The sequence below is a fragment of the Neophocaena asiaeorientalis genome, unplaced genomic scaffold (assembly GCF_003031525.2).
Source record: "Neophocaena asiaeorientalis asiaeorientalis breed wild unplaced genomic scaffold, Neophocaena_asiaeorientalis_V1.1 scaffold198, whole genome shotgun sequence".
In the NCBI taxonomy this organism is placed as follows: Eukaryota; Metazoa; Chordata; class Mammalia; order Artiodactyla; family Phocoenidae; genus Neophocaena; species Neophocaena asiaeorientalis.
The window spans coordinates 932,922-955,286 of NW_020175221.1; the positions used below are offsets into that span (position 1 = coordinate 932,922).

At 43.6% G+C, this 22,365-nt stretch overlaps 1 protein-coding gene across 2 annotated transcripts in view; it reads right to left on the reverse strand.

Annotated features, from left to right (window-relative positions):
* Nucleotides 1-1,428: 1,428 nt before the first annotated feature.
* The window catches only part of IPO11 (importin 11), a 232,856-nt gene continuing 211,919 nt past the window's right edge, over nt 1,429-22,365 (reverse strand). Inside the window, exons 30-31 of one of the 2 annotated variants that reach the window (XM_024765366.1) lie at nt 19,490-19,569; nt 1,501-1,619 (exon numbers count right to left, since the gene is read on the reverse strand). In XM_024765366.1, the coding sequence (XP_024621134.1) occupies nt 19,522-19,569 (48 nt within the window). In that variant the 3' untranslated portion in view covers nt 1,501-1,619; nt 19,490-19,521. Of the gene's footprint in view, nt 1,620-19,489; nt 19,570-22,365 lie in introns of both variants that reach the window. The other variant, XM_024765365.1, reaches the window with a different exon arrangement.

Sequence of the window (22,365 nt, forward strand, 5' to 3'; positions counted from 1 at the left end):
ATTTTTTGTGAAAGTGTCATCTACTGCTGTCTCCACGGTTAAGTTTGTAGATGTTGACTTTGTTGATTTCTTCAATTCAAAATTGAGTTTTAAGAGGCAGCCCAAGAAAACTTGTTATTTTCAATGTACTATGTTCAACCAGAAGTCCACATATTAATTGACCCTAAGGAAATTATCAATGAAGAACACAAAGATTTATGTCAAAGAATATTTATTGCTTCTTAATGTATAATGGCAAAAAAATGAGGATGGTCAAAATAGCTAACAATAAAGGATTAATCAAAGAACTTAGGGGACTCTGTGGTGACCAGGAAGCGGTGCCGTTCAGATCTCCTTCAACAGACTATTCCACGGGGGAGAGTTGACGAGAAGCCTCCGGCTGCCATCCCTTTGGATCCACATCAGTGTTCATGTTGCGGTCACGCTTCCTCCCTGCTGCCCTCCCCCACCATTGACTAAGCATGGGAGGGGCACCGGAGCCAGGCCGTTCTTGTCCAACGTGAGAACTGTGCGGTGGGCAACCTCTGCCCAAGGGCTGACTCCCCATCAGCCTAGGCAAGCCCTTCTCAGGGCTGTGATGCTCTCCCTGGCAAACCCTTCCTCTTGATCTCCTCTCACAGGTGTCACACTTGCACCATCCCCCTGCCTTGCCTGTTCCCTCTCCTTTGTCCTTCACAGAGATTTCTCCCAACATGTTCCTTGTACAGTTAATCCTCTCCTGGCATCTGCTTCTTGGAGGACCTGAACTGACAGAATACCCATCCACCGAATATTAAGGCAGTTTTCAAATATTATATTTATAAAAAATGTATAAAGATAGAAAAAATAGGATATAATGCTATCAAAAAAGGCCAGTATTCTAAATGCATACACAAAGGATCCTGGTTTTGTCTTTTTAAAACCACATAGAGTAAAAGGTGTGTGTGTGTGTGTACACAAAATCCTTCACACATACACATCACAACATTAAGAGTGGTTATTTCTGGGTGAATGGATTATGAGTTGCTGCTTCTTTACCTTTTTCTTTATTTTCTAATGTTTCAATAGTGAACGTTATTACATTTATAATCAGGAGCAAAGATAAGTGCACACACACACACACACACACACACACACACACAATATTCATAAGGACCCTCAGTCCCCCTGAGGCAGGATGCTGTCTGAAGGAGCACACTGCTGGCTTCATCTTCGTAGGTCAGTGCATAGTCGGCAGGCACAGCTGAGCAGCAAGAAATACAGATTATAATGTCAGCACTCAACAGCTTCCAAACTGTGCTTGGCTGATTCCAGATGTTTTCAAAATCCAAACTGCATTTAGGAATCTTGATGGATCATCAGAAGGAAATAAAACAGATGGAGAGTCAATCCTACCAAGTCAGTATTTACCCAAACTACTTTACTTTATTTTCCATTTTATTACTTAACTGCTGAGCAAGAGTGGTGTCATCTCCTCCTTGAAGGACAGGCGACTTTCCTCCCAAGCTGGCAAAAGTGAGGTCAGGGGACACCCAGCTGGCACAGGGCACACGCACTGTCCTTCCACTTGGTCACCCTCCAACCTGATGTCTGTCTCTCCAGCACAGAGCCTGCCCCGGGTTTGCTGTTCTTGAGGCACCCTTGTGAATCAACGTGTCAGAACAATGTAACACACCACCACAACAAGAGTAAGAGCTAACACTCATCAGACGCCTACTTTGTGCCAAGTAATGTTCTGAACACTTTCCACACATTAAATAGCTCATTTAATCTTCACAAGAATCCTACTGGAAAAATACTAACACCGTTCCTGTTTAACAGAGGAGGACGCAGAGGTGTAGAGAGGTAAAGCAACTCTGCCAGGACCGCAGAGCCAGTGTGAGGTGGGGCTGGAGTTTGAACACAGGACGTAACAGAGGAGAAATAAGATGAACAAAATGCAACTCAGGGGCACAGCGGTTGTCGTTGACAGAAATGAAAGTTGGACAATGCCAGATAAGCAGCAGGGGAAGTGCGATTCCCCTGGGGAGCAAATCTGGCAAAACAGACCAGAGGATATGGACTTAAAAAACAGGGGAGGAAGTCAAGCAAGGGCCACTATATATGCACCGAGAGACACACAGGTAAAGTGATGCAGACAGGCATGAAGTGACAGAGCCAGGGGACACAGTGAACAAGTCCAGGAGGCCATTCTGTGGTGGAAAGGGTCATGGAGAGGAAGGGGGTGAGCATGTGAAGATCAGATCTAAGGGGTGTGAAATTAACAGGGAAATTGATGGCGGAGAGATGGGACTGTCAGCCAAGAGGAAGGAATGGACACACAGGGGTACAGATATCTCCACTCTGAAAAAGCAAAAGGCCAAAAAGAGGGAAGCACTGATTGAGAGGGAAGTGCATCATTTCCTTTTCACTGTTATTTTAACCCTTACATGACGTCTTCCTCAGCTGCCCTGCCAAACAGTGAGAACAATGAACTCCTCCCCCAGGGCTTACATGTTATAAGATGAGAAGGGAGCACATCACTGGAGGCTTGAGCGAGGGTGGATGGTTGGTTTTCTATACATACTATGTGCTTTTAGGGATTCTTGCCAAGAATGAGGTGTGATTTCAGGTGAGTAGGTGCCATTTGAGAAGAGAATTCTCCTCCTGCCAAATTATTGTGGCCGTGAAATAAGATCACACATGTGAAGGACACATGCACAGGGCTTGACACTCAGTATGTGCTCAGTGAATAGTGGTCGTGAGCAGGGGGCGTCTCTCTCTACTCGGAAACATTCAATGGCTCCCCTCTGTCAACAGGACACAAGTCCAGGTGCCCAACCTGGCACTGAAAGCCTGTCGTTGGCGAGGCCCCTGCTTACATTTTTATAACCTTAACCACATAATTGATTCACTACATTTACATCTTGGCAGACTTAGTCTTACTCAGCAATGTCAAAGAGCCAATGTAAGAGGATTTAAGAATTAACTGACACGGGTCCCCTTCATCACAGAGCTTAGGCATGGATCACAGGAGTTTATCAGCGAACTCAGGTCCAGGTGGGTGAAGTGAGGGAACATCATGAGCTGCATCCTGAAATACTAGTCAAGTTTGCATGAGGTGTGATGCGGTGCTGGGTCCCCACTGGAGAGCAGCTTTCTGTTCTGACAGCGGCAGAACAGGAGAGAGATTGGTGAGTTCAAGATCACAGGGAGAAGAGAGGAGAGCATATGTTGTGTAATTCCAATTAGAAAACAAAGCTGGAATATTGGGTTATAGGGTAGATGGCCACAAGTGGTCAGGCTTAAAAATAAGCGAACAGCAGTGGGGACAGGGCCCACTTGGCGAAGCCCAAGGAAACCTAGAGCAAATATGAAGAAAACAGCTGCAGGCATTGTTCTCCAGGATAACGAAGACTAAAAGCCATTCCAGACACACAAACCTCATTTTTACCAATCATTCTTTGGCTCAGTGCAAAGAAGCTACTTTTCTTTTATTTGTTGTTTGCTCTTTTTGCCCTTCTCCTGGGATCCCCTGTGCTCCATCCCCATCCTGAAGATTCTATTCCCAGTTCCAAACACAGGCACAGGATGTAGGCTTGCCTGGCCATCAGGACATCTCGTTCTTTTGGCCCCAGCGATTAGCTCGGAGTTGGGTCTGTGGCCCAACAAGAACTACTCAGATGCAATAAGACCTTTATTGGGGCAGTAGGGAAAAAAGCACTTCTTCTGCTGGAATTTCCATAAGGAAGATGACATGTACCTGGAACTGCCCAGGAAGCCAACACTATGGAAAACAGAGCCAAAAAATGCCAGAAACTGGGTCCACACGACACTGGATCAAACTGCACCTGAAACCAATATATTCCAACAAGGTCAACTAAGGGAGCCAATAAATTCCCATGTTTCTTAAGCCAGGTTGAATTGGGTTCCAGCCTCGCAACTAATGGAGTCACAACTAATGAAGAAACAGAAGCTGAGGCTGAAATAAACTGATCTCTGCCAGAGAGGTGGGATGGCCCCCGGACACGGAGACACACTCTGCCTCCTGCACCTGCCCAGTATGCAAGAACCTTAACCAAAGGCTGCACCTCGCCGGAGGGACAGCAGGTGTGGACTCCCAAAGACCCAACAGCTCTTAGCCCAGACCTGCAAGGAAAATAACTATCCTCCCTTGGATGCAGAGAGACCTCGTGCAGGCAGCCAAGAGGAAAAGCCAGCTGTGGGAGACTCTCCAGACAGTTTCTGCCCCATAATCTTCACCACAGCCAGCCCCTCTTGCCCACTGTCCACCAACTCTATCTGTCTTCGTCAGTGGCACTTGTCTCATCACTGTCCCCTGACCACAGCGTGTGTTCTCCTGACTCTACATGCAGGATCCTCCACCTCCTCCGCTTCACCCACCTACCTTGCCCATAATCCTGGCTCAAATCTCTGCAATTTTCTCTGGCCACAACAACACACATCTGAACTCAGTTTCCTTATCCATAAAATAGGACAATAATCTTTTAGATACTTAGCTATTAAAATATAATAATGATCATTGTAATACTGTAATAGCCAACGTTTATGGAGCATTTTAATATATGTCAGGCACTGCCCTAAGTGCTTTATTTACCTCATTTAACCTTTATGTACCTTTGTGGAAAAAAGCATTGTTTTTACACACGTTTAGGCAACAAAGGCACAGGGAAGTTAAGTAATTTGCACAGCGTCTTACAACTAGAAGGTGACAGAGACAAATATTTCATACCAGAGCAGTTTGCTGCCAGAGCCTTCATTCTTAACTGCTACATTCGCTGCTCTAAATGGTATTAAGATAATGTAAAAGCGTGGGATGCAGAAACATCAGAGTCCTGCCCAGACCACTTCCATCCCAAACTGAAAATCCCCTCAGAGAAGTTTAATTACAGGTGACAATGGCAAGATGCTTTTTTTCCAAATAAATATTTTATGACTTCACACCTAGGTATGAGGCCTAAGAAAGACTCTCTCTTCCCTTAAACCTCTATAGGTCCTATCACCAGTCAGCTGCCCAAGCCCAAAGCAACGATAACTGTACCCCAGGGGCACTCGTGAGAAAAGGTGAACTAGGGCTGGATTAGGATCATTTATCACTCAAACCAGGAACTAAACTAGGTTAACAAACATCCAGATCTGCCCTGACCAGTCCTGGTCTGTGTCTGTTGCCCTGGTGGGAACTAATAAGTTCCCAAGTTTGGTGTGAACCATCAGTTAGTTGGTGACCCTAGGCCCACCTATGTGCCAACTAAGAGAGGGAGATCATCATAAACATCCTTTCCTTTCCTCCTATGACTACCTCTCAGATTCACGTTCCTGCTACTACATACCTTCCTGAAACCAGGGAGATGGCATTTCCATGCTGTGGGGGTAACTTCTGGAGCTTATCTTCAGAAGCTGTGAAATGGCTAAGAGCAGACATTAACTCAGCAAGATGAAATCAAACTATGTTAGTGAGGTTGGGCTGCTATAGCAAAATGCCGTAGACTGGGTGGCTTAAATAATAGACATTTATTTCTTATATCCTTGGAGGCTAGGAAGTCCCAGATCAAGGTGCTGGCAGATTGGGTTCCTGGTGAGAGACCTCCTCTGGCTTGTGGATAGCTGGCTTCTCACTGGGTCCTCACAAGACAGAGAGAGAAAGAAAGGGCTCTGGTGTCTCTTCTTTTTATAATGGCACTAATCGCATCATGGGGGCCCCACCTTCAACCTCATCTAAACCTAATCATCTCCTAAAGGACCCACCTCCAAATACCATCATGGGGGAGGAAGGGAGGGGTTTATGGCTTCAACCCATGGATTTGGAGGGAACGCAAGATTCAGTCCCTAACAAACAAACCAAAAAACCTCACCCCAATTCCATTACCCGTCTCAAATAGTATTTAGCTGTGTCTCACTTCACTCAGGTCTCTGCTTGAATGTCACCTCACAAGGCAGCTTTCCATAACCAGCCTTTCTAAAAAACACTAAGCACTGCCAGCTTCAGTCTTCCCAGCCCTCACACACAGCTTAATCTTTCTTCTTAGCAACACTGTGTGTGTGTGTGTGTGTGTGTGTGTGTGTGTGTATAAAATATCTTTGTCTTGCCTAGTGAAAATATTCCATAAGAGCAGTCCCAAGGAGAAAGCTGCCTGGAATTTCATGGCAGAAGCTATGCCAGCTGCTGTTTCCCCACCACACAGCCCTTCCTCAGTGGGCGGCGAGGATAAACGTTTTCAAGCATGTGTGGTGCATATAAACTGACATTGTCAAATCATCCATGGACTCACACGAAACTTGTTTTATTTGTGTAACAGTATATTCTTTCCTTAACCAGGGAGGCCCGTTCCTACTCAGCATTGGCAAAATGAAATTTGCCCCAAACCAGTAAATTCAAACCACAGTGGCACGTTTTTAGTCACTACTGATTGAAAATGTAGTCCTTGTGTAAATATTCAAATTCAGGTACTTTGTTATGACTGACTGTCCAGTTTAAAGGGCTTCCTCTGGTTAAACTCTAAGTTACCAGCCACCTCCTCTGGTTTAACTCTAAATCACCAGAAGGCCTCACCCTGGCCCATCACGGGGCAGCAGTGGCTGCTGGGGGAAGGTGAGGGTCATTTACATTACCAGTGGGCTCAGCTGCTCCGGCCTCACCCCACCTCCAGTGAGAGGCGGATACCAGCCTTGCTACCAGTCACCGGAGCCTCAGGGAGACTTCTCCAAGCTCTGACCTTGGGGGGGGCCAGAAATAGGCCAAGTGCCCCTCCCAGACACTCGACCTCTGCTTTCCAGGAAGCCCCCACTTCTCTTTCCTGCTTGGGGGCCAGTAGAGGCTGCAGCGGGGAGGGGAGCAGGCAACTTCGCTGGTCTGCTGTACGGTTTCCTCCACTCCTGCCCAGGGTACACCATGCCTCGCCTTGTGCCTCACGTCATGATCTGGGGATCTTTGTTCTCTGCAATCTGAGGGGGCTGGTGATGAATGAAGAACAGCAAGCTTCACAGCTTCACACTCCATCACAAATAAGGCCACAAGAAAAAGACTTTCTATGTACAGCTCTACTCCCCACACCCAAGTGCTCTGTAACACACAAAGCTCTACCCGCCCATGAGGGAGTGCTGTGCCTGGTTCCAAACTTTCCTGATTTCCTCCTGCCTTGTTTTGATAGCATTTTATCCTGGGGTGTTTGTTCTCTGCAGAGATGACAAGGCAGGAAGCATAGGGATCCTGATTTATCCTCCACTGCACAGACGTTGGAGCTGAAAGCCCAGCTTCAAAGTTTTGCTCTGCCACCTGCTTGCTGTGTGACCTTGAGCAAATCACTCAACCGCTTGGACACAATGTCTTCTCTGTGGAGGGGGTAGTATCATGAAAAGTAAACAAGTTAGTAGATGAAAAGCTTTAGGACCATTCTGGGCATGTAGTAAGTACTGGGCCATAGTTACTCAATGAACAAGGCTAGGCTCTGGAGGTCGGGGCTGCTGCTGTATCTGCAGAGCGTTCAAACGATTCAGCCAAATTGCATTATCTTCATGGCACGTCCTCTGCAGGTTGTCCCTGCATGCTCAAGTGGGGTGGCTTTAGTGGCCCTTAGCAGGAAGGGGGGCCTGGTGATCTCAGAAGAGATTGTCTGACTTGGGTCCTGGGATATTGGCAGAATTGCTTTTCAAAAATTTGGCTTTGCAATTTTTAATTGCTCAATCTTGGTTTTTCTGGCCCAAAGAACAGAGCTTCCTGCCCTCAGACCTCTCCTGAGAGAAGTCCTTAACCTTGACAAGGAAGGCTACTTTGCACATGCCAACATCTGCTTCCAGCAAACACAGGCAGGTCATTTGCATAAATCACGCAGACCTGGCAACTACGAAGGGGTGATGGGGTTACCTAGACAGGATTCTTTATCTGTTTGAAGTAGTCACAGCTCTGATATTGTGCTCTTTTTGCCTTTTGCCTGGACAGCAGTGAGATGCAGAGAATCTTGGTGAGCAGAGACAAGCTGGGCAGCCAGAGGTGGGCAGCCTTCCAGGGCCCGGGTCCCGGCCGGCCACATGTACACTGCACCCCGTGGACATGTGCACTGGCAAGGATGGCCTTAGAAGCTGGAGGAGGGAGTACCTCTCCCTTCGCCTGGAGGTTTTGGCTTACAGACCCATGAAGCACCAGTGTGGGCTCTGGCGGGTCTTTTTCTTTCAGACAACCCAAGACCATGCAAATTCTAGAGAGAGAGAGAGACTGTGCCTGTGTGTGGGGATGGGGCACCGGGAGAGGCGATGCATGCGTGGGAAGGCTGTGTGAAGGCCAGGCCAAGTGTGAGAGGCTGCATGGCACAGGGAGGGGAGGAGGGATAGCGCCTGGTGAGTACGGGTGAGGAGGCCGGGGAGGGAGATGGCTGATGGATGGCTTGGGGGCCGTGCAATGATGTGGTGAAGAGCACGGCCCAAGGTCAGGCGGCCCAGTTGATATCAGCGACCAGCCGTGGGACCCAGGGCCTTTCTCAGCCTATTTTCATAACTGGAAAATGGAAGAAATAATACTCATATTGTGAGAATCATATTAAATAGTAACACCATCAAAATGATCTTTGTCGTTGTTGTTCGCTGGATTACAATCATGGGTGCAGAGTGAAGGGAGGTATTCTTTGAGGTCTAGGAGCACCTAGGGGGTGACTCTGAACCACTCTGACTCTGACTCTGACTTTATGTGATTTTTCAATGAAAGTAGAATCCCATATATTCATCTACAGGGAGAAGTACAACTTGAGAGGAGACCAGACCCTTGTGTTCCACCAGCACACACTGTTTCTGAAGACGGGCTCCAGGGGGATAAGGGCCCGGTCGAGTTACCCCAAGGCTCTCTCTCCCCTGGATTTTATGGCACTGACAACTCCCATCTCTAAGGAGTCTGATCTTCTGGTTTGACATGTTAGAACCACACTGGAAATTACACAGGGGGGTGATATGTAATTTGATATGATTTAATGGTGTTAGACAATAGTGGTTAGGAACTCTGCATGTGAGAGTAAGACAAGGGAAGGGTAAGCAGAAAGGAAGGACCAGGGAAGGGAAAGAGAGGCATAGGAGAAATACCCAAAGGCTGAGTAGCCAGGAGCATGTAACTGCACAAGCTTTATGCCACAGCCAGCCAGTAGCAGAGAATACAATTCAATCAAGTGTCCAGTCGGCCCCTGGAGCCTCTGTGGCAAAATATTATATCTTTATTTTACACCACATGGGGTTTGCTTAAATGTCTTTTAGATGGTTTATTGTGGGAGAGGGCAAACTTAATGAAAGAATAGGTATCATATACATACTTCAGGACTCTGAAAGAAGTGTAGAAGGAAGTACGACTTGCTACTTTTTCTAACAAAAATGGAAATTTGTAATTTCTGTTAATAAAAAGGCTGCCACCACATGAAGAGATGCTCAACATCACTAATTATTAGAGAAATGCAAATCAAAACTACAATGAGGCATCACCTCACACCGGTCAGAATGACCATCATCAAAAACTGCAAACAATAAATGCTGGAAAGGGTGTGGAGAAAAGGGAACCCTCCTACACTGTTGGTGGGAATGTAAATTGGTAGGACGGTTATGGAGAACAGTGTGCAGGTTCCTTAAAAAACTAAAAATAGAATTACCATACGACCCAGCAATCCCACTCCTGGGCATATATCTGGAGAAAACCATAATTTGAAAAGATACATGCACCCTAATGTTCACTGCAGCACTATTTACAATAGCCAAGACACAGAAGCAACCTAAATGTCCATCAACAGAGGAATGGATAAAGAAGATGTGGTACATATATTCAATGGAATATTATTCAGCCATAAAAATGAATGAAGTAATGCCATTTGCAGCGACATGGATGGACCTAGAGCTTATCATCTAAGTGAAGTAAGTCAGACAGAGAAAGACAAATATCAATATGATATCACTTACATGTGGAATCTAAACAAATGATACAAATGAACTTATTTACAAAACAGAAACTGACTCATAGATCTTGAAATCAAACTTATGGTTACCAAAGGGGAAACATGGGGAGAAGCAATAAATTAGGGGATTGTGATTAACATATACACACTACTATATATAAAATAGATAACTAATAAAGACCTACTGTATAGCACAGGGAACTCTATTCAATACTCTGTAATGGCCTATATGGGAAAGGAATCTAAAAAAGAGTGGATATATGTACATGTATTCTGGATATATGTACTGATTCACTTTGCTGTACACCTGAAACTAACACAACATTGTAAGTCAACTATACTCCAATAGAAAAAAAAAAAAAAAAAATGCTGCCTCAGTGTTTTCTGTTCAGTGAGGTAGAGACCCCAGAATGGCCTGTCCAGGCCTGCATTACCAGACCCACAACTGATAGGCTCTGGGTCAGTGAGCTGGGTCTGGTAGGACCTCAGGAGACTTTCTAGAGCTGGGAAAGCCTGGAAAGACTGTGGTCATCAACAGCCCTTGCAGTGAGCGTGCAGGCTGCCAAGCTCTCACTGGCTACAATGGAGAGTTTCCTCTAGACCCCCCTTGGTTGGGCCTGCGTCCCAGCTCACTCTGCTCTTCATGGTGGAATCTTGGAGGGTACAGTGCTCATCCCCCCTGCCCTAAAAGGCAGCCCAGAGCATCTGCCTCAAGTCCCTGCTGCCTAGTAAAGAAGGCTCCTCAAAGCCAGTTGTGGCAACTGTCCAGCAGCTTCATCACTGCCTCCTAACCTGCTGCCTTCCTGCCCAGGTTTGCTCTCAGCCCCTCATTCTTGATTTTGGCTCTTGCCTATAGCCCTTATCTAGCTGTTTGGACCTGGAGCTCCTGGGTAGGGTAAGAGTCTGAATCTGAGCACCCTCTCCAGACTCTGGATCTTCTGCCCTGAGCGTGCTGAAGAGAAGCCATGCTAGTTTCGGTTCTTGGAATGCAACTCTGTGCTCTGGGTCATGGAAGCGTGGCCGGGCTGCCCTAATTACAACTGCCGAGATTTCTTCTTATGCTTCTGTCTATGGAGGAAGAGATGCAGGTACTCCCAGGACAGAGAAAGCTTTCCAAAAACTCTTGTCTGTCTTCCGATAATTTACTAAGTGGTTAGATCTTTCTTGCTAAAGAGAAAACAGCCAAGGGTTTAATGCCAAGGTTCCACATTTGTGGAGTTGTCTAGGAAGTACTGCCTCTAAGAGAAGTGAAGCTGGATGAATCTTACGAAGTCTAATCAAGTATATTTGATAAAGCCAGGACAGGAATCAGAACTAGTGAGGAAGTGTTAAGAACTAGTTAAGAACTAGTGAGAAAGCGCCTCTGCTATTCTTTGATGTTTATTCTTTTATGTATCTTTTTAAAATGCAGCACTTAGTAACGCTTACATAGCATAGCTGCTTTCCTTAGAGAAAAAAAGGTATTAATTGAAAATCTTACAATTCTGATTTGAATCTCATATATTAAAGTACATCTCTAAGTATTTATTCTAGTGGTTATAACCCTTTATGCATCAGAAATAACTAGGAAGCATATTAAAAATACAGATTTCAACAGATTTCAAGCCTCATGCTCATGAATCCTGGACCCAGGCATTTGCTCTGTCAGCATATGTGATGTTTGAGAACCACCAGTGTAGTGCCTCTCAAACTTTAAAGTGCATATGAGTCATCTGGGACCTTGTTAAAAAATATCGATTCTGACTCAGTCGGTCTGGGATGTGGTCTGAGATTCAGCGATTCTAACAAGGTCCCAGTCTGAGTCTGAGGCTGCTTGGTTCGTCCATCACATTTTGACTAGAAGGCATGGACCATGGAACCAGGTGCAACCGCTCACCTGTTGGCAGCTGGGCCCAAATTGGAGGCTAGGTACCTGAGAGAAAATAATCAGGCTCCTCAGGATGGACTCCTGACACTAAGTCGTGGAATGATTAACAATGGACTTTACATACATCATCTCAGTAAATCTGCACATAAACGACACAAGATCAATATATATATATATTATTTTTTTTTGGATGAGAAACCCAAGACTCAGAAAGTCATACAGCTAGTAAGTGCATATATTGGTTCTCTATTGCTATTTTACAAATTACCACAAACTTAGTGGCTTACAACACAACTTTATTATCTTTTGGTTCTAGAGTTCAGAAGCCCCAAAATCAAGGCATTGGCAGGGCTATATTCCTCTGGGGGCTCAAGGACAGAATCTATTTTCTTTCCTTTGCAGCTTCCGGAGGCCACCTGCATTCCTTGGCTCAAGGTCCCTTCCTCCATCTTCAAAGTCAACAACATCTCTGACCTTTTTTCCTTCATCTCCAAGCACTGCTGGGAAAGCATCTCTGCTTTTAAGGACTCAGGTAGTTAGACTGAGCCCCTCTGAATGATACGGGACACTCTCTCACCTCAAGGTCTGTACCTTAATCAAACCTGTAGAGTCCCTTTTGCCATCCCAGTTTCCAGGGATTAGGGTACAGACATCTTTGGGGCCCATTATTCTGCCTACCATCGGGGGTAAAGCAAGATTTGGAGCCTGGAATCAAATTCAGATCTGATTCCAAAGTCCACGCTCCTTCCAGTACACAACTCAAAACAGCAGCTAAATTGCATGTCGTTGTTGTTGTGTTTTCTGGAGGCCAAATGGAGAATGGAGCTTAAGTTTACTGCAGCTGTAGGCAGCCTGAACTCTATTATCATTTTTAATTGAACTCAATGGTGCCGAAGTAGACTTTTTTTGTTGCAATTCATTTTGCATTCTCCTTAGACTCATCGAAACGGGCCTGCTGTGCTAGTGCAGATTCGCACAAACATCCAAGTGTGGTTCCTGGTTGTTATTTAACCTAACTGAAACATTAAGATGGAAACCAAGGAACATCTTTCAGATTTGGCAACGAATTATTTATACTTTCAAGCAACAATGTGGAAGCAAGATTAGTAAATGAACCTTGAGTATTCGACTGCCTTGCAGGGAGCTTGTGACTACTGAGGGGCTATGTGCACATCAAACTCCCCGCCACCATAGCAGCAAGGTGTTCCTGTCTGCAGAGATTCAGCCCTTAAACTGAGGCAAAACTCCTCCCACTCTTCGTGAGTGCATTTAGAACTAGGTTTTCTTTTTTTTTTTTGAGAAAGAATTACTTTGTTGTTTATTTATTTATTTTTAACATCTTTATTGGGGTACAATTGCTTTACAATGGTGTGTTAGTTTCTGCTCTATAACAAAGTGAATCAGTTATATATATAAGTGGGTTTATCTCTGGGCTTTCTATCCTGTTCCCTTGATCTATCTTTCTGTTTTTGTGCCAGTACCATACTGTCTTGATTACTGTAGCTTTGTAGTATAGTCTGAAGTCAGGGAGCCTGATTCCTCCAGCTCCATTTTTCGTTAGAACTAGGTTTTCTTTTTAAGAGCAGCAAGTTCATCCACAGAACTGGGGCTTCTAGTTATCAGAAACATTATCATCAGGACAAAGTGAACAGAGAAATATTTAGTATGGGTTCTTTTAAATCCATCTATTACGGGTTGAATTGTGTCCCCCCCCAAAATGAATTGTTGAAGTTCTAACCCCCAGCACCTCAGAATATGGCCTTATTTGGAAATGGGGTCACTGCAGATGTAGTCAGTTGAGATGACTGTTGTCCTCATAAGAGGAAAGAGGCAGGGGGAGAAGGTGCCCATGTGACAAGATGCAGAGACTGGAGTGATGCATCTATAAGCCAAGGAACGCCAAGGAGTCAGTAGACACCAGAAGAGGCAAGGAGGGATTCTCCCTTACAGGCTTCAGAAGGAACCAGCCCTGCCTACACCTCAGTTTTGGACTTCTAGCCTCCAGAATCATGAAAGAATACATTTGTTGTTTTAAGCCACCCAGTTTATGGTACTTTGTTACAGCAGCCCTAGGAAACTGACATACTTATCTTTTAGGATGTTGTTACAATTTGTATTTCTCACTTTACAGAATGGATGTATTACTGAAAAGGTAAATGAAAATACATCAAACAATGGTTGGAACATGACTTAAACACTGGAGATGTAGTCCCACAGAATGATTTTGACTACAAGATGTTACTTAAACCACACCACAGAAATCTTGCCAAAACACCATTCATGGGGCTTCCCTGGTGGCGCAGTGGTTAAGAATCTGCCTGCCAATGCAGGGGACACGGGTTCAAGCCCTGGTCCAGGAAGATCCCACATGCTGTGGAGCAACTAAGCCTGTGCACCACAACTACCGAGCTTGCACTCTAGGTTCTCCCCACACTCTCGTGTGGCCCACGAGCCACAACTGCTGAACCCACACACCTAGAGCCCATGCTCCGCAACAAGAGAAGCCCCCACGATTAGAAGCCTGTACACTGCAATGAAGAGTAGCCCTTGCTCACTGCAACTAGAGAAAGCCACACACAACAACGAAGACCCAACGCAGCCAAAAATAAATAAATAAATAAGTTAATTAAAAACAAACAAAACCACCATTCACTATGAAATTGAACTTAGCAAAACAGCCATTTCCTAGTCTGGTTTCAGGAAGTTCTAAAATAACATTATAGAGCATGGACACAGCTCAGCAGTGGCAGTAACAGTCAAATGAGAACCCACTCACTTGTAAAGCACCTACTATGCTCCAGGCACTGTGCTAGGTGCTTTTCAGACCTATTTTTCCAGACTATTACTCCTCCCTTTTGTAAAACAAAAAACAAACAAACCTTTTCCTTTGGGTGTTGACCTCCTGCAAGGGTAGAAGCAGTGGAATGACTAATATAATCGAGTAGAAATCTCTGCCATGGTCCCACACTGACCCTTGTCATCACTGAAACTGCTCCTCCTTCTGAAGCAGTAACCTCAGTATCTCTGTCTCTCATTACCTCTGCCTGCCAGTCCTTCCAAGTTACTTATTAACCACTCCTGCAACCACTGTTCTAACCCCATCAGGATCTGCAGTCCTTTGGACTTCCCATTTACCCTATCTTTTGCCTTCCCCTGTCTTTACTTCCTTTTCATTAGTCTTAGAATTCATTGTCCATCATCTGGCTCTAAATCCTTCATCCTCTTCTAACAGCATCATCCGCTAAAACCCAACTCTGTGGCTACAGCTGAACAGAACAATACTGCTGGAGAAAGTCACACATGGCTATTTACCACAAACATATGTTGCTTTTATAATGAGGAAAAAATGTTATTAAAAAGCAATTGCTCCGCGACAGGCCACAACAGTGAGAGGCCCACGTACCACAAAAAAAAAAAAAAAAAAAAGGAATTGACCATGTAATTGGCTTGAAAGGTTTTTGCATTTTATCAGCTTTTCAACTGCTATCTCTAAATTATTTCAGAAACAAAATTGCTAGTCTTTTGAGTTTTCTTTCTCTGAATGTTCATCTATAGGTTATATATATATATAGATATATATATATATAGAAAACCTTTGGACTGTTTTGGCTCCAACACATGGCTTGGAAGTTATCACTCCAGTCCTTACAGGAAAAACCTGGACAAACTAAAAACCAATGACTTTTCTTGGACTCATCAGAGAACTGAGTTTGCAGGGCAAACTGTCTCCCCAAAATGTGGAGAGACAGGCAAATCCAGAGTCACAGCTAAAAGCTACTTACTTGGAGCAGAAGTGCCAGAGCCATAAACTGGTATGATCAATTCTGGGCACCACAGTCTTAGGGGGAGCCCTTACTTTGGTGAGTATTACCTCCAGGAGCCCCACCAATTTCTCCTGGTAAAATCAGAGAAAGTTTCACTCATGGCTCCGGCAGGTGGAAGGGAAGGATCATGCTTGTGAAATATACCCAGAGCTTTCTCCATAACAAAGGCCTGATCCCCAGAGAAAAGACTTTACCAGACCCTTGTCCTAAAGCATGGGAAAAGGGCATTCCTCTCACTCCAGCCCCTTCTCATCTTCGTGTCTTACCTCAGAGGGACGAGAGGGCTATCCAAGAAGAAACACATGGGACTTCCCTGTCGGCGCAGTGGTTAAGAATCCACCTGCCAATGCAGGGGTCACAGGTTCGAGCCCTTGTCTGGGAAGATCCCACATGCCACGGAGCAACTAAGCCTGTGCGCCTCAACTACTGAGCCTGTGCTCTAGGGCCCATGAGTCACAACTACTGAAGCCCTCACGCCTAGAGCTCGTGCTCCACAACAAGAGAAGCCACCGCAACGAGAAGCCAGTGCACTGCAAGGAACAGTAGCCCCCACTAGCCGCAAATAGAGAAAGCCTGCACGCAGCAACGAAGACCCAATACGGCCAAAAATTAATGAATTAATTAATTTAAAAAAACAAGAAAAAGAAACACATGGTGGTCACAGGCCAGACACTCAAGCCCATTAAGACTTGAGATTTAATCATAAGATCAGAGAACATTCCCCTCCCACACACTTTTCCACCACACCAACAGGGCTCCAGTATAATGGTGGATTGCTGCTAAAAGAGATACCAGACACAGGTCCTCTCTGAGGAGAAGTACTTAGGGAAGCCCAAAGTCAAAGAGGGGAAACAAAAACAAGAACCCTAGGACAATTTGAAACCTCTGGCACCAAGAGCTAACATTAAACATTAAACACAGCCTAACTCCTAGCCAAATTAACATACCTGCTCATACTAGAAGATCATTTATCTCAGTTCCTATTACCCAACACAGTATGTCCAGCTTTCAAACAAAAATTAAAAGGCATGCTAAAAGGCAGAAAAAGATCTGTGATCAAGCAAGAAATCAGAGATCTCGGGCAAGCATCAGAATGAGACTCATATATAACATAGATATTAGAATTCTCAGACAGGGAATTTTAAGTAGCTACCATTAGTATGTCATGGGCTATAATGAAAAAGACAACATGCATGAAGAGATGGGCATTGTAAGCAGAGAGACAGAAATTCTAAGAAAAAATCAAAAGTAAATGCTAGAAGTCAAAAACACTGTAACAGGGCTTCCCTGGTGGCGCAGTGGTTGGGAGTCTGCCTGCCAATGCAGGGGACACGGGTTCGTGCCCTGGTCTGGGAGGATCCCACATGCTGTGGGGTGGCTGGGCCTGTGAGCCATGGCCGCTGAGCCTGCGTGTCCGGAGACTGTGCTCTGCAACAGGAGAGGCCACAACAGTGAGAGGCCCGCGTACTGCAAAAAAAAAGTAAACAAACAAAAAACACTGTAACAGAAGTAAACCAAAAACTGACATCTAGGCATATCATACTTAACCTTCAGAAGAGCAAAGACAAGGAGAAAAATCTTGAAAGAAGTCAAGAGGAGGGAGGGAAAACCATTTTACCTACAGAGGAACAAGGATAAGAACAATAGTGGGCTTCTTTTCAAAAACTATGCAAGCAAGAAGAAATACTAACCTAGAATCCTACATCCAGCAAAGGTATCCTTCAAAAGTGAAGGGTAAGTAAAGACCTTCTCAAGCAAGCTAAAACCGAGAGAATTCATCATCAAAAGACCTGCCCTGCAAAGAAATGTTAAAAGGGTTAGGATTAGGAAAATTAGATACATCAGAAATTTAGATCTACGTGAAGAAAGGGGCTTCCCTGGTGGCGCAGTGGTTGAGAGTCCGCCTGCCGATGCAGGGGACACGGGTTCGTGCCCTGGTCTGGGAAGATCCCACATGCCGCGGAGAGGCGGCGCCCGTGAGCCATGGCCGCTGAGCCTGCGCGTCCGGAGCCTGCGGGTCCGGAGCCTGTGCTCCGCAACGGGAGAGGCCACAGCGGTGAGAGGCCCGCGTGCCGCAAAAACAAAACAAAACAAACAACAACAACTACATGAAGAAAGAATGCTTACTGGAGAAGAAATAAATGAAGGTAAAATCAAACCTTTGTGGCTTTTTAAAATTCTTAATTGATATGAAAGGTAACTGTTTAAAGTAATAGTAACAATGTATTGGGTGATTACAGCATATAGATGAGTGAAGTAAGTGACAGCAACATCATAAGGAGTGGGATGGAAGAAGTGGGAACACTGCTATAAGATACCTACACTACACAGGAATACTGCTATTTGAAGGTGGACTTAGATTAGTAAAAATGTAAATTGTAAACCTAGGCAACCATTAACATTTTTTAAAAAGAGATATAATTGAAAGTACATTGGAAGAGGTACTAGGAACCCAAGGCTACAGGCCTCACCTTTCAGGGCCCATTTCCTCACCTGTGAAATGGTAAGGTTAGAATAAATCCTCTCTCTCTGATTCCCTTCCTGCTCTGAAATTCTTTAACTAAAATCATTAAAATAAAACAAACAAACAAAAAAAGCCTATCTTCTGCCTTTACATATATCTACAAGGAGGAGCCTTTTGAAAGGTATAAAAATAATCAATTCCCTAATCTATTACTGCAGTATGTTTAAGTTTGGGTTTCCATAGTTCCATACTGTGAGTTGCTTTTAGCAGGCTTATCTAGTAAGTATAATAAAATATTGGATTTGCTCACCTGGTTCAGCACTTCTCAATGCATTGTGTGTGAGTAAAGAACACACAAGGCTGAAGGAAAGGCCATTTCACACTACTGATTTCACTGCCAGAGACAGCACAAGACATAGCCTTTCAATCCAAAAAAGAAAGAAACCCAGCTGTTCCTTAACTAAACAGAATTCATAATTAGTTTGTGATTACCTCCTGAACTGTCAATAGACTTTCCTTTCCTGGCTGGTGTCAATAGGCTTCTGAGCTCAGAGTATACATTTATGAGCTACAACTCCGCTGTCAATCAAAAAGTTTTGCTCTTCTAGATTATTGTTTAAGTTGCAATGTTCATTAAAAAGGAAAGAAAAAAAGGTCACTTTAGGGCCAGCCCAGAGAGCACTGTGGAAATGACCTGCCCCTTCTGAAATGAGATACTGATCTTGCCTCAGGCTAAAGCTATTGAGAAAACAAACAGCTCACTGGCAGGTCTACTCACAGCTCATCTCCAGACTTAACCTGCTTTAACTCCTTTCAGTAAAAAACCCCAACAAGCAGACTTCTAGTCATAAGGCTAATTTCCAGCTTTAAAACATGGTCCTAGTGGCAGACAGATATAAATGCTTTAAGCCTCACTGGACTCATAACCTGTTCTAGCAGTTACTTGCATTCTATTTTTGCCCTACAGGGAAATTAAAGTGGCATGAAAATCAATGTTTCACCTTGAAGGAAAAAAGGGCTAGATGACCAGACATCAATACATTCCTTCTTGGATTAGACCATTCGTTCTTCAAAGCACAGTTTGGCTAACTTTCAACAGGCCCAAATGAGTTGGATGCAGGCATTAACTGGAACAAGGAACAAATCTTGCTTGTTAAAGGTCTTTGGCTAACTGGAGACGCTCTACTTGTTACAGTAAGAAAGGATTCAAGAGAAAATGTAGTCAATGACTCTCAGTTCTGAATTTTACCCAAGTGCTTCAGACCATAAGAGTCTCCTAGGCCAGGAGTTCAACTGGCCAGAAGCAAAATCAGAGAAATTCAGACCAATAGCTACAGCTCTCTTCCAGGGTATTAGGGTATTCACCTCAAGGGCTCAAAAGCTCAACTTCAGACAACTGCATGGGGCTGTCATGGGACATGAGGTTCTGCATACTAACCTGGAATGTGTTTGGGACAGAATGGTTTCTTCTTAAGAGGAAAAAAGTAACTTTGAACTGCCGTTTCCGATGTCACAGTCCTATGGAAGTACAGAGATCAGAGATTCACATTAAAGGAATGATTATTTTCTTTTCTCTCCCGATTTTGCCAGCTGATCCTAAACCACACTAAAAGAAAATGTTCTGAAGTGTGGCATGTATTCTGCCTTTTAAGTTCAGACCAAAAATGATAACGTATTTGTGAAGTGTTAAAAAAAAAAAACTATTTGTTGCATATTTGCCTCTTTGCCAACCATTTACAAATCCAAAAACAACAAAGAGAAATGCAGTTGTTTGCCTTCATTTCTTCATTTTTAGGTGGCATGTGAGTTCAGGTTACATAGGTGTTCACAAAGATCTACATATTTTTTAAAAACACAAGGGGGCAGGGGAGATAGAGGGAAAGAGAAAGAGAGGACTCTTGCCTGAGGTGTGCCATAACAATAATGGAGTTTATGAGATTTAGGACAGTTGATGAAATGCGCACCAGGATCAATCTACCTTTCCATAGCTTGGTCATTTACTTATCTAGGTTAAAATAAAATTGCTGAACTTGCTGTAAATGAAAAGGCAAGCTAGTAGAGGTTAAGAGTTCTATGGCCAAAACAAAACAAAACAAATAAAAATACCACTGGAAATTTCTAGTACTGTAAGGTCTTTGAAAAATTATAGAGAGGCCTGGTGAGCACCACCTTATCCACTGTAGCATCATCAAAAGAGAGACAACCTGACATTCTGTGCATCCTGTGACACCATGCAAGTATATTACCAATGGGGTCTTGTTGCCAAAAACGTTAACCTGAATCCAGTTACAAGGAAACAATTAGAACACTGCAGAGTAATGGAGATTCTACAAGACAGCTACCTTGGATTCTTCAAAAAAGCGCCAATGACATAAGAAAAGGACTATTCTAGAGTTAAAAACTAAACCACCAAATGCAATATATAAATGTTCAGTAGATTCCAGACCATAAAACAAAACGGGCATGATATAAAATACATCTTTGAGGGCATTTGGAAAATTGGAATACAAACTATTAGATATTATTGCATTAATTTTCGTCAGTATATAGTGGTATATTAGTGGATATGTAGAGAAATGCCAGTCTTAGAGGCATGGAAAGAGTAAATGTGGCAAAATGGAACGATTTGGTGATGAAGGGTACACTGGTGTTCGTTATACTGTTCTTTTTTTTTTAATTTTTAAATTTTATTTTATTTTTTAATACAGCAGTTACTTATTAGTCATCCATTTTATACACATCAGTGTATACATGTCAATCCCAATCGCCCAATTCATCACACCACCCCCGCCCCCCACCAATGCTTTCTCCCCTTGGCGTCCATACGTTTGTTCTCTATACCTGCGTCTCAATTTCTGCCTGGCAAACCGGTTCATCTGTACCATTTTTCTAGGTTCCACATATACGTGTTAATATACGATATTTGTTTTTCTCATTCTGACTAACTTCACTCTGTGTGACAGTCTCTAGAAGCATCCACATTTCTACAAATGACTCAATTTCGTTCCCTTTTATGGCTGAGTAATATGCCATTCTATATGTGTACCACAACTTCTTTATCCATTCATCTGTCAATGGGCATTTAGGTTGTTTCCATAACCTGGCTATTGTAAATAGAGCTGCAATGAACACTGGGGTGCATGTGTCTTTTTGAATTGTGGTTTTCTCTGGGTATATGCCCAGTAGTGGGATTGCTGGATCATATGGTAATTTTATTTTTAGTTTTTTAAGGAACCTCAATACTGTTCTCCATAGTGGCTGTATCAAATTACATTCCCACCAACAGCGCAGGAGGATTCCCTTTTCTCCACACTCTATCCAGTATTTGTTGTTTGTAGATTTTCTGATGAAGCCCATTCTAACTGGTGTGAGGTGAAATCTCATTGTAGTTTCGCTTTGCATTTCTCTAATAATTAGCAATATTGAGCAGCTTTTCATGTGCTTCTTGGCCATCTGTATGTCTTCTTTGGAGAAATGTTTATTTAGGTCTCTGCCAATTTTTGGATGGGGTTGTTTGTTTTTTTAATATTGAGCTGCATGAGCTGTTTATATATCTTGGAGATTAATCCTTTGTCCGTTGATTTGTTTGCAAATATTTTCTCCCATTCTGAGGGTTGTCTTTTTGTCTTGTTTATGGTTTCCTTTGCTGTGCAAAAGCTTTTAAGTTTCATGAGGTCCCATTAGTTTACTTTGTTTTTATTTCCATTACTCTAGGAGGTGGATCAAAAAAGATCTTGCTGTGATTTATGTCAGAGTGTTCTTCCTATGTTTCCCTCTAAGAGTTTTATAGTGTCCGGTCTTATATTTAGGTCTACAATGCATTTTGAGTTTATTTTTGTGTATGGTGTTAGGGAGTGTTCTAACATTCTTTTACATGTAGCTGTCCAGTTTTCCAGGCACCACTTATTGAAGAGACTGTCTTTTCTCCATTGTATATCCTTGCCTCCTTTGTCATAGATTAGTTGACCATAGGTGTGTGGGTTTATCTCTGGGCTTTTCATCCTGTTCCATTGATCTATATTTCTGTTTTTGTGCCAGTACCATATTGTTTTGATTACTGTAGGTTTTTAGTATAGTCTGAAGTCAGGGAGTCTGATTCCTCCAGCTCCGTTTTTTTCCCTCAAGATTGCATTGCCTATTTGGGGTCTTCCGTGTCTCCATACAAATTTTAAGATTTTTTATCCTAGTTCTGTAAAACGTGCCATTGGTAATTTGATAGGGATTGCAATGAATCTGTAGATTGCTTTGGGTAGTACAGTCATTTTCACAATACTGATTCTTCCAATCCAAGAACATGGTATATCTCTCCATCTG